At 37.7% G+C, this 13,196-nt stretch overlaps 1 protein-coding gene across 1 annotated transcript; it reads right to left on the bottom strand.

Moving 5' to 3' along the window:
- Positions 1 to 9,366: 9,366 nt before the first annotated feature.
- On the bottom strand, positions 9,367 to 12,134 carry cks1b (CDC28 protein kinase regulatory subunit 1B). Its single transcript, XM_008422500.3, has 4 exons — positions 11,976 to 12,134; positions 11,716 to 11,783; positions 11,424 to 11,551; positions 9,367 to 9,990 (listed from the first exon to the last, which is right to left on the bottom strand). The coding sequence occupies exons 2-4, from the start codon at positions 11,772 to 11,774 to the stop codon at positions 9,941 to 9,943; spliced, it is 237 nt and encodes a 78-aa protein (XP_008420722.1). The 5' UTR covers positions 11,775 to 11,783; positions 11,976 to 12,134; the 3' UTR covers positions 9,367 to 9,940.
- Positions 12,135 to 13,196: the final 1,062 nt, after the last annotated feature.

Below are 13,196 nucleotides of genomic sequence, written 5' to 3'. Positions count from 1 at the left end.
AAATGTGTTTGGATTACAAGTAGTGAGGAGTGCAAAGGGGAAAATGGCTCTTATATTGCCCATCCATCATACACAAAGAGCCTTTTGCAACAGCAGGGGAAGGAAGAATCCATTCACTGACTTGCTCTTGGTACAGTTCATAAACAACAAGCCCAGTTTGACACAGTGGCCATCCGGAGGGAGGGAACGAGTGGCCAATAAGTCACGCAGCGCTCCAAAATCCACCAAAAATAACTCTGCTGTGCCCGAGCCATTCATAACAGTTGGGTTGAGGGGAGTCATTTCCCCATTTCCATTGATTACTGTCATTTCTGGAGGGCTGTTGTCAAGAGGGTCTGAATGGAGAGGCTACTTTAGGCCCAACATGCTGATCAATAGAGCAGTCTTGATGTTTAGACGGCATTTCACACAGCAAGGCCATGTGGAAGTCCTCCTCAGGTTTCCCCCAGCTGGATCGATATGCCATACTAACACACACACACACACGCATACACACACACACTCCATTTGCTCTTAACCTCAGGTGCGCTTAAATGTGCTTCATTTATGTGACTGGCTCAGTGAATCACTCCAGATTGAGTCGCCTTGTTCTACATACGGAGAGCGGTGAAACGCCTCGGCCGGCTCGCACCGGTGCAAGAAACACACTAATGTTTAAAAGATCCCCGAAAAGATCTGCCAAGGTTGAGAATCAAGATAAAGTGCTCGCTTGACTCTACAATTGATTTATAACCGACCTCACACAAAGAGCTTTTGAAAATACATGAGCCGGAGCCGCGGCGCTTAAGGCTGATTTCATTTTGAGTCTGAAAAAGATGAAGACACAATCCAGCAAAATGTTTCAACCCTTACCGCCGCCGCGGCGTGACGGAGAGAGAAGCGAGAGGCCTTGAGAGGCTGCGTAGCGCCCTCACAGTCCAGCGTTTGTGAGGACAGGAGGCTTGACCTCTGCTGCCCGCATCGACAGACGTTACCGATTTTCCTGCTTTCAGGACCGAGTCTGCCAAACAGCCGACAGCCTCCCGCTCCCAACCTCATTACACTTTTCAATACCGCAATTCATAGAACAAGTTTTTACACAAACAGGTCATAAAGTCCGATAAGCTCAATCTGCAAGGGTCAGTCGATGCAACCAGACGAGGCGCTGCCCTGAAGCGCAGGTCTGAAAATCAGCATCTCCAGAGGAGCTTCTGGGATCAATGCCTGGACAGCTGACTCCTTTAAAGAACCTTTTTAAGAGCAGCAGTGATTGGTTTAATGCGGAAGAGTTGGTGATCACTCGTGGCCTTTAACATCCTGTTGTAAGACGAGTGAATAAAGTCGTTTGAGGTCGTATTAAACAAGCAGGAGCTTCATTAAAAGAAACAGCAGGATTAAATGTGCTTCCTTGAACAGGGTAGGACAGGCCTGCAGTCCGAACTAAACATGCTCACCGCATCTTTTCCACAAAGTTATTCTTAGATTGTGAGATTTTAGTCTGCTCAGATCTGCTCATGTCTAGTTATTACCTAAAAGTGGGTAGCAACTAGTTGCATTTCTTCAATTACATTTACTTGAGTAATTTTTTTTTTTGGGGGGGGGGATAGTTTTAGCTACTTGAATAATTTTATTATGAAGTATTGCTACTTTGGCTGCACAGTGGAGCAGTTGGTAGAGCTGTTGCCTTGCAGCAAGAAGGTTCTGGGTTCGATTCCCGGCCCCGGTCTTTCTGCATGGAGTTTGCATGTTCTCCCTGTGCATGGTGGGTTTTCTCTGGGTACTCCGGTTTCCTCCTACAGTCCAAAAACATGACTGTCAGGTTACTTGAGTAAAATTTCTGGGCTTTCTACCCACTGAATGAAAAACAAACAATTCACCAGACAGAGTCACACACCTGCAGTTTTTTTTAAAGTTTTATATTGAAGGAAACTGGTTTGTAAAAAAATTTATTTTGTTTTTTGTTATGAATTATTGTCATTTTTGTTCTTAAATACCAACATTTCCACTTGCCTGAATATTGCAAAATGTGTTTTTTCTTACGGATGTGTCATTTCTTTGCCCTGTCTGTCTGTTTAGTTTATTACTTTTATAAATTGAGGAGAACAAATTACTTTGGGCCAACATTTAGCTTTATACTTTTAATATCAGATCAAGACCAAGAGAAACTCCTTTTAGTTTATGGATTACTTAGCAACCCAGAACAACTGGAACCAGCATTTAGTTTTATACTTCATTAATCCAGAATAACCAGAGAAACCCCTATTAGTTTATAAAATATGGATTACTCCCATGCCTTTTGTCTTTATTTCAGTTCTGTTGTTTTGTTTGTATTTTCTTCTAATTCACTGCAAAGCACTTCGAACTGCTTTGTTGCTGAAAATGTACTAAATAAATAAAATTACCTTACCTTAACTTTACATTTCGGCCCACCTGATTATGTAATTTTTAAATATCAAATACTCTATTCACTCATACTTGAGGGATTTCTTGGTTGGCTGCTTCTTACTTTTACTTGAGTAAAAACATGTTGAGCTACTTTTGGTTACTCTCCCCACCTCTGGTTCCGCCTATTTTCACAGAACTGAGCTGGTTCTGACAGCAGAGCCACTGGGTAGACTGGACCGTTCCCTGTGCTGCTTTTCCCACTTCACACCTACTTGCCAACTTGGCTACCCTGAGTGGATCAGAGACGTCACAGAGGCAGCTTAAATTTGACATCAACCAAATCAAGATGGCGGTACGGTGACGCAGTCTGATGGGCGATAAGTGAATTTCATAGCATCTTTACAGAGTGGAAACTCTTCATGCCGGGAAACAAAACGAGTCCTGAAGCAATGCACACACCTTTTCATAGGGTTAGTCTGGTACATTGCAAACAGCAGCTTATTGTAGATATTGCACTCGGTCTTGTTTTATCCCCACAAACCCTGATACAAGCAGTTCTTCGCTGGAATATATGCCATGTTTATTTCCTAACCGAGGCCCACCTCTGAATGTTAGCTGTTTGCATTAAAACCCACCTCCATTCACCCAGTTATATCTGCTGTTTTGCACATTTAGGGCTAAAATACAATACAAAGAGGTGCTTAAATGCCACGTTTCACACTGGAGGACATCTAGCCTTAATTAATTACCAACTGATCAGATTTTAAAGACTTTCGTTAAAATCAGGGATGTCTGAAAATGTTAAATTATGTCTCAGAGGGATTGCATTCTGGTCCACTTTAGAATCTAAAATACCCTGAAAATTTTATAAAGTGAGTAACTGACTTTTCTCAATGAGCTGTCTACTTCTTCCTTTCCTGTATTTAACAATATGAGAATAAAGAGAGGGAAAAATGTCAGGCTTTTAGCTTCAAGTTTTCCCCACAGCTGATTTAATCTGGAAGTTTAAAGGATTTGCATCAGAAATGACTGAATCTGGCCACTTAGTCACATACTAGGTGCAGTGTAGTTGTTTAAGGGTATTTTCAACTTTTTAATTGCTTAAATGGTTTGCAAAAAAAGATAGAGAAGGTCAAAGGATTTATTAACATAATTAGAAGATATGCCTGGATCATTATTTTTAGTGTCCTATTTCTAAAAACGGGCTGCTAAAACTTATTAGCTAGCATCACAAACGGCTGAAGTAGAAAGTATCCACACCCCCTGATCTTCATTAGATTCATTTCAAATTACAACCACAAACTCCAGTCTATTTTTTTATGTGATAAACCAACACTAAGTCGAAATCCTGAAGTTAACATATTTTCACTTTTTAAATGTTTTACAGCTACATTTCACTGCTGTTGCAGCTGCGCATCTGTTGGAGAATGCCTAAGAGTTTTGCACATCTGCAGATTGAAATCTTTGCACATTCTTCTCACCAGCCTCTCTGATCCCCCTGAAGAAAAACATCCCCACAGCACCATGCGTCCACCACCGTGCCTCGATGTGGAGCTGAAGCATTCAGTCAGTACCGTATTTTCCAGGACTATAGAGCGAACTATAGTCCTGGAACCAACAAATTTTTGGAAAAAGACTGGACATATAAGCCGCTGGTATCTCCGCCGCTCTTGGTTTTCCAGAATACATGCTAGCATGTGCTTGTTCTAAATGAAAATTAGTACTTTCTTCTTTGATTTCCAATTTTGACTCCCATGATTCACTTCCTGCTAAAGAGCCCCCTGGTGGTTGAAGAAAATTTTACAGAAAAACCACACCGGGCTTTAAACCACATGGTTCAAAGCGTGGGGGAAAAAGTAGCGGCTTATAGTCCGAAACATACGTTAACTGTTAATATAAATCAGCCGTGTCCACCTCAAGCATGATTTCCTTCCTCTCTCAGTGGGATCAGTTTTAATCCCACCAGGATGTTTGATTTAAACTTGTTCCCTCCTCGAGGCTCCTGCATGTTTTGGGCGGAAATCATTTAATATTTAGATTTCCTTTCACATGGCCACTCCGGAGGAAATTGCTGCATAATGTTAGCTAAATTAAATATTGTGCTAGATGTATGAATGAAGGATTAATTTATCAGGCAGCTTGTTGTTTTGCAGAATATGAATCTTTTTTTTTTTTCTTGTGTACTGTGAAAGATTGGTGCTATGAATTATTTAAGCTGTTCTGAAATTCATTTCTGGAATATTATCCTCTGGACGGTCTAATGGAGCCAATTTTATGGCTCAAAGTTCCATCAGGCGTCTTTTAAATATCCTCCCCCTCCTGCACTTTGCAGCAAACTTGGCTTCGTTTCAGGAGGTGCCCCACTGCGCTGACAACACCAATAAATATGCCATCTTCAAGAAGCACATTTCATTTCCTTATCTAGCCTCTCTCGTTCTCTCCTTCTTTGTCTCCATTTCCCTCTTATATTACTTTCTCATTCACATACTCCTGTACCTTTTCACTTTGAAGAGGAACGTCTGCCCAGCTTGGCTTTGTCTCCTCGAGCCTCGCCTCCTTTCTTCTTCCTCCTGCTCTCCGCTCTCCTCCTTAACTGAGCACATCTTCACACTGCCTTGTCATCCATCACACTTCTCTTTCACTGCTTTCCTTTCTAGTTTAAATTATTCATCCACCTGGCCAAACTTAATAACAGTCTGGAGCTCTTTTGGAAGTTTTACGTTATTGAATGGAGGTACAATGTCAGGTACTCCAATAGACCCAAGCTGTGATTCTGATGTTGTGTTGAGCTGGAAACAGGTTTATTGTCTCTACAGATTAGGACTGAATCCTTACATGCAGATTCTAGATGAACTAGTCACACCTCTGAAGTTGTTCACAGTTTGTGTTTAATGTAAAATAGATAATTCATGATCCTATCTGCAAAGGTATGAGAATCAGATATTTAAAAAAAATGTCAGGACTGAACAAATGCACAAGGCAAAATTTGTTTTTCTGTATATGGAGCAATCTGTCTAAAGAGAGTAGTTAAATTTTTACTTAAGAGAATAATAAAATAAAATATTGTAAAAAAGTAGTTTTTTCTTCAACACATAAATAAAAGTTTCCATTCAAAGCTTTTATTTACGTCAATATTTATGTCAGCCTGCTGAACTCAAGCTGCAACTTCAACTTTATCTCATAAATTATTTACACACACACATTTTTATATATGTACATACCTATGTATCACATAAGTTGCTTTATTTATTGATTTTATTTTATTTGTGTATTCAATTTCTTAATCTGGTACCTGAGTCTGAATTTCATGCCACAAACAAGAAAAGGTGGCATGACAATAAAAAAAATCATTGAATTCTTGACTCTGGCAAACTGTAAATTAAGGAAATAAACAATTAAATAAAATCAAAACATGTCTGACAATCTAGACCAGGGGCAAATGAAGGGCTATTAACCCAAAACTGTACTCAAGTAAAAGTAGCACTACTTTAAAATACTTTTACCCAGTAGAAGTAAAAAGTAGCCATCCAGAGTAACAACATTTTGTGTATAAAAGCTATTCAAGAACTGATGTCACTGACAATTTCTTCAGATGGAGAAAAATGTAATGTTATGTGCAAATTCTGGCATTTTAAAGACTAAAGTGAAAAAAAATTATACATACAGTAAAGGGTAAAGTAGTGGCGATATATAGTGTTTAGTTTATTCACTTTATCTTGAAATGGCACAAAAGTATAAGCAAAAATAATAATAAAGGCTTGTGCAAGATAAAGAAGTTTAACTTCAACTTAAACTGAAGGTTTGTGTTTCTGTTGGGTTCATTTTTAATTAAAACGTGTTTGTTCTTCATTAATCAATTTACTCACAGTAAGTAGAGTATCAAAAACTTTTACTCAAGTAAAAATAGTGATACTTCATAGTATTATTATTTAAGTAAAAGTACTCCTAAAAGTAATTTTTGATTTTTAAAATGAGCCATAAATCACCTATTATTTTCCTTGTGCTGATCTATGGACTCATAAAATACAATAAGATGTTGAAGTTTGTGACAAAATTCAGAAATGTCAAGTTGCATGGACTTATTTATACAAGGTGCAGAAGTATTAACACAACTTCCTCAACAACATAAGTAATTAAACACTTCAGATATTGTATTTAAAGTTGTCATGAGCAAACACACATCATCTCTGGGTCCCAGGAAAAAGTAAATTCTGAGAGCTGGAGTAACCCTGGTAATGTGACAGTGATATATTTGACTAAATCTTTCTTTTGATAGTGACTTCTCCGTTGAATCATTCATTTGTCGTCCTCTGCCCTGGGAATCTTTTACTTTTGGTATATTTATAACAAAACCACAAGCTGCTGGTTTTGTTTTGAAGCTGGAAGATAACAGCAGACGACACCTGATCATGGACAGAATTAATATTTTACTACATCTGTATTTCTACCACGTTTCCTGGTGTTTGACTTCAAAAATAAGTCAGTTCAGATTTTGGGGAAATGTGCTTCTCTTGAATGGTTATTAGTAGTAAATATCTTACCAATGACACCTTCTGTGTGATGAGGCTAACGACTACTCGTTTACTACTTTTTTACAAACTGGATTTGGAAAATCTAATTCGGGGCCAAGCCCAACGAAAACATAAGAAATCTTTTATTTTAAATACGAGACTACGGTAACCTATAGGAATCCAGTAGAAACAGGGCTTTTTTCACCTCATACGCGTCTAGCCTGCTTTTCTTTCCCGTCGCAGGAGGCGGCTCAGTTTGCCGGCCATCACAGCCTGATCATTACCCAGGGAACACTTTGCAGAAATTGTCACAAATCTTCCTGTGATTCACAAAACATTATTTTCTTCTATTCCCTGTGACTTGTAGAGTTGCGCAGTTACTACCCACGGTGTGTGAGTGTCGCCATGAGCTGTTTGCACCCACCGTCAGTCTGCCAGCATCTGGAGCACAACATCCTGTCCTCCACAGGCCATCTCCACATTTCAAAGCTTTATGCTGGGACTCAGAGCAAAGTCGGCGTTTTAAATACCCACAGGTATTACATTTTTTATTTTTAGTTTTTAAAGGATTAACGTTTGGTTTCATTGCAGAATGTATGCCCCAAAAATAAAAACATACCAGTCAATGTAAAGGTTCTCCATTTCTGTTGTGCTGCACTGCCCCCTACAGTTCAAGGGGAAAAAATACAGCAGAAACGGGAGAAATTCTGAAAAGTGGGAAATTTTGATCTAATTTTTAAACTTAAAAATTTAGGACCACAAAACTTGAGCATGTAACAGAACTGAACATGACCGTTTGGAAACTTCAAATAACTTAACACTCTATTAATATATTTCAGATCAGTCAGTATTACTGCAAACTGTTTAATGGGAATATATTTGACCTTATGAGTAGCAGCTTCAGCATAACTTATTTCTAATTAACTGTCTCAAGCTGTCATTTTTATTTAATCTAAATGTTTTTAAATTGAAGCAGTGTTTCAGTGTGGGTGTATATTTGCAAAAGTTATTTAACTTCAATGTTTAAAGACACAATATAAAACATAAACAAGAGCTGCAAGATATTACAAAATCTCACATGTTATACACACGCTTGTTTTCTTTCCGATTTCTGATTCCTACTTTGTGACCTTTAACATTTTTGGCAAGGTCATTTCTAATGTGAGCTTTTGCTGCCATGAGACTCGCATACAATCACATTATCATGAAAAATACAACTTCAAAACATGACCAAAACTTATTGCTATCCTAACAGCTCTTTGCTATATGAATATGGTGCGATTGGTATTGCAAAGACAACATATTGTGCTGCCCCACTGGAAACCTAAATCTACTTGTGCACAAGTAAAATTTCCTTTTGCTAAAATTAAAACATGTTTTCATTTTTCTGATATATTCCAACTTTAACACAAAACTTGATGGACAGTAACAGTCTGCAAATTGGTAAAAAGTTCACAATATTAAAATTGTAGTTGAATTTAACATTTTATTGGAATGACCTTTGGTTTTTAGTTCAAAGTTTAAGATTAATGCATCATCATTTAGTGGCTTTAATAACCAGCTGAAAATTCCTGTGCCATTTTTTCTTAAATTTGAAATTATCCTTAAAAGCATATACTCCATATTCTGGGGGAATTTTTAAAAAAGCAAATCAAATAGAAATGTAAACAAGAACCAAAGCAAACACAAAAGTGAAGGAATATAAAGCAAGATCCTGCCAGTGACAAACACTGATCCAACCTAGGAAAATAGAACAATTTGCCACAGTGCCAAGTGAAATAAACAAGACAAACAAAATATCTGGAAAGCATTGAGAAATAAAACTATACATCTTAGAAAAACAACATGTAAAACACACAAAGTTACATTTTATTCCAGTAGTTTGTCATTAGGTTCAGAGTCTTGAAGAGAAATACGAACTGGTTGCTGCTGTAAAGAGTCGGTTTAAGCTGACAACATTTGGTTATTCTGCAGAGAAGACTTTGATTTTTTAAGGTCATGGCCTCATAAACTGATCAGTCATGATTACTGAAGACAGGTCTAGACAATAGTTTTGAATTGGTCTATAAACTTTTCTCAAAGTGTAACATATATAATCAGTTTAAACAGCCAAGAACAAATTAGAAACTATATCATGCTTTAATCTCTAAAGGGCTGCACCATATTAGAAAATTATTCACTAATCTGTGCTCCAGTCAGCATTTTGAGCAGGGCCATTTCCAACTTCATAACACTCTTGGAATACATTAGTCAATTAATGCAGTCCAGTCTTTTGAAATATGAATGTTATGCTGACATATTGTGCAGTCCTACCTCAAATCAACATTTACATCTTATGATGGTTTTGTAAATTAAGTAAAAAAAGAGGTGGACAGCTCTAACCAACCAGCTTCACCGTTTCCTGGAAAGTTTATCATGTCGAATCATGTTGCAACTTTAGACAAATCCAAAACGCTCAACAGGAAACAAAAAAATAAAATGAACCCGTCAGTAAAATTTAAAGTTTACATTTATTTATCGAAGGGCAACACAATTCATAAATACTGAGCAGCTCGTTGGTACATTCAGACCAAGTGAAGTGAAATTCTCGAAAGCAAAATGAAAAAAAAAAAAAAGAAATCAAATCTAGTTCAAAACAGAAATGTTGCAGATTCTCATGTGTTAAATGTTAATTTACAGTCTCATACAACCAAGCAGCAACAGGTCAGCTCGGGTCAAACTAATCTAGGGTCACGATCATGTGCTTCGCTCACCACACTATGGCAATCACTCTACTAAACTGCAGATCCAAGCAGAGGCTGAAGCCGTTTTAAAAAGTCAAAAAGGGTTTGAATGCGTCAGACGACGTGTTGTTGCAGATTCCTTTTCTTGCATAAAGGCCGGTCCTTTTTTATTTTTTCCTCTCCAACACGTTCACTCCACATCCATTGTTCATAAATGATAGTCCATCTCCAGGTCCGGCATCGTCAGCACAGAGATCCGATCCAACGGTTGTTTGACAGCATGATGGGAACTCTGATCGGAGGCACGTCAAGGCTGAGCTTTGCAGGACCCGAAAAATACATTTAAGGTTTTGGGTTAGGCAGAGGGCGCCGGAACAGCAAGATGTGAGGTTCTGGAGGGTGAAAAAAGGCAGAAAACAAAACTTGTCAAATGCAACAATACGTTTAAAACAGCCGAGGTCAAAACTTTAGACACGTCGGGGGTCAACATCCTTTGCAGATTTGATAATATCATGGTCAAGTCCAGTCCTCCACAGGTACATCATCCGATTTTCAAACAGATTCCAGGCTCTAAACACGCCTGGGTCCCATCAGACATTGAGCTCTACATCTTTCAGGTCAGAGCATCTTGTTTCAGAATATTAGACATTTTGTAGCAAATCTCTAGACCTTGATGCAATGAGGTGATTTAGGGAAAAAAAAACCTGAATGGGGAGGGGGGGGCAGTTTTAGGCTGTTGAAAGAAAATTAAATTTTCACTGTGCATACATTTTAATGACTAAAGTGATATTTTACTACTAAAAAAAAACTTTTGGATGAAAAAATAAATTAAGAATTTAATCTATTCAAGTGCCTTGACAAGCTCATCTTCCAGCCAGCAAATAGGAACACATGTTCATTTAGGAAACAAGATTGCATTTCACTGAGAACTGAAAAAAAGTTTAAGAAAACTTGCAGGCGCATTTTTTGTAAACTGCATTTACAAAAAAAGTATATAATCCAACATCAATACTACCAGTACAAGCATACATAACCAATATAATTAAAAGCTTAAATCTCTGTGGCTCTTGACACGTTGCACTCAGTTGTCAACACTTCCACTCAAACCCAGCTTCGTTTTGTTGCTGTGCACATTTCATACATCGCCGCTTCTCTTGCTATTTTTACCTCCCAAACGCTTACAATAGTCATGTGAGCTATTGGGGGAAAACTGAATGTCTGAAGGTACATTCCTTCTTGACAGACCTATCACTTAATTGCATTACAGGAGGTTTTTTTTTTTTTTTTTCACACCACAACAACCACATTATTCAGTTACAAATCATAAGTGTCAGTTTCTCAAAGTAGAAACTGCATACATCAGTCAAAACCAAAGAATTTATGGCCCATTATTAAAACTGTATGATAGACTTCAAGTTTCATCTTTATTAATTTCAGAACTTAAGTCCTGATTTAAGAGATTAAATATACATACAAAAAAAAAAAAAAAAACTTATGGAGCAACCGCTTTATAGTCAAGTAATTGTTTAATAAGCCATGCAACATAGGAGAGACATACTTGTGCATTTCATCTTTTTTATTTATTTATTTTTTTAATCAACAGGTTAATCAAGCAGTATGGATAACTGCATTTTAATATTCAAAACCTGGTAGTTATCTTAAAATGTGGATCTAAACACATGCACCCCCCCCCCCATCAAGGCTAGAACTTCCACATGTCATTAACAGTCACTTGTATAAAAAAAGAAACTGGGATAAACAAGGGTAAAATCAGTAATATAGCCGTGTAAAGGTACATTTATGTTTCAGCCAACACCACCCATACCTGGTTGATGGATCATGTAATGCACCCATCCCTGGCTCTGCTGGACCCCCAGGTTCCTCCACTCGGTCTCAGACATCAAGTGGGTCTTGGGTACACGTTTTGCGATTTCTTTGGGCAGCATTACATGTCTGCAGAATTATACAACGTCAGAATAAACTGGAGGCCTGTTCAGCTCGTGTTGGGTTGCCAGCTACAATGGTATGTCATACAACAGTTACGCAACATGAGGCCAACAAATGTCAATCATGAAAGTAAAACAAAAAAAAAAAGAAAAACTATGAATAAAGCCCACCTGTATTCGTATTTGTCATCGTCATATTTGTCAGAGTAGTAGATCTGTTTGTGAGACATGGCGGAGGCCTGGAAAGAAGTTTCAACCGTTAGTTAGCGTCCAAAGTAAAACTAGGCTAAGTAGCGTGTTAGCAGCAAGTTTTAGTAAAGCGAGCGCAGCTAAGCTAACGGCTTTAAGTTAGGCATGAACTGGTGAGACATGTAAACAACAAGACATTATTTAACCGTTGTAAACGACAGTGGGATAACTTTTAAACTTACCGTATGAAAGCGCAAAGTTACTCTGATCGGAAAATAATCAAGTTATGTAGTTATTCACATCCGATAACAGCAGGATGTTCGCTCTCTCTTTGTTTCCCTCTCGACTGTTTTCAAGCCCGCTTTACTCCGTTCAAAAAGACCTGGCTTCCCCTCATTGGTCAACCAGAAGATCAAGCTTACCTTTCATTGGCTGCTCTGAGGGTGAAACTAGATTTCATTGGCTAATACACCCTGTCAGAGGAAATGACGTAGTTTCCATCTGACTTTCCAATTGGCCAGCGTAATTTGCTCGGTGGCTTTAATGGAGATAAAAAAAAAATCTTGGAGGTTTCTTCATTTATTTGACTACTTGAGTCACAAATTATTTGACAACTAACAATTAAAGCTTACCACGTAATGAAGTTTAAAGTCTGCTCTATTTGCATTTAGTGTAGTAGTTATTTTATGCAAAAGTACAAATGTCTTGTTTTAAAATTTACATTTAAAACGCTTTCATTTTTGTTTTCATACTGATTACCATCAGCGTCACAGCAGGAGACATTTTCTACAATACGTAGATCACAGTTTTCTGTAAATACTAACAAAACATGTTTTTCTTTATTTAATATTTTCCTCTACTACTTAAAAAATCTAATTGTTCCATCTTTGACACTGGTTGGTGGAATGTCAAACCTGGGTTATGCTACTATTTTTAATTATTAGTAAGAAAATAAGACTCTTGTGAATTACAATAAATAAAGGGGTTTCCAAAGTGAGTGTTTTGTTTAATGGTTTCTTCCTGTGCAGAAAACAAATCCTGATCATTTGAGACTATAAGATCTCAATCTGATACCTGTAGTTTTAAGCATAAACATGCACACGCTGTATCATAAATATTCCTGTACCAGTTTACTATTTGCAGGGGCAAGGACCAACTTTCACACCTATTGACCACTTACAGTGGTAACCCTACATTTTGTTTTGGGACAGTGAGAGGAAGCTTGGACAGGCCGGCACAAAGTAGAACATTTAAGACTATCTTTTTAAATAAATAATCTGAAAAGTAAATTGTAAAGAAAGCATTCAGCTTTCTTTATTGTGATGCCTTAAGTAAAATCTGCTATTTTGTATTTTTTTCTTTACAAAATGGCCTATCTTAAAGTAACAAGAGGCAGGACATACAGCCACATACCTGATAGCAATTAAGATAGATCAACCTCTATGCAGAAAGAGCCTATAGGC

The sequence above is a fragment of the Poecilia reticulata genome, chromosome 11 (genome assembly GCF_904066995.2).
Source record: "Poecilia reticulata chromosome 11, P_reticulata-male-v2, whole genome shotgun sequence".
Taxonomy (NCBI): Eukaryota; Metazoa; Chordata; class Actinopteri; order Cyprinodontiformes; family Poeciliidae; genus Poecilia; species Poecilia reticulata.
The sequence above is the reverse complement of the archived record's forward strand: the minus strand, read 5'-3'. Positions and strand labels throughout refer to the sequence as shown.

Bases quoted from the DNA above. Each gene is read 5' to 3' on its own strand.
- cks1b (XM_008422500.3), bottom strand. From the start codon at position 11,774: ATGTCTCACAAACAGATCTACTACTCTGACAAATATGACGATGACAAA. The intron at 11,552-11,715 runs GTGGGCTTTATT...ATAATTCTGCAG, and splicing joins GATGACAAATACGAATACAG to ACATGTAATGCTGCCCAAAG. The intron at 9,991-11,423 runs GTATGGGTGGTG...TTCACCCTCCAG, and splicing joins TTACATGATCCATCAACCAG to AACCTCACATCTTGCTGTTC.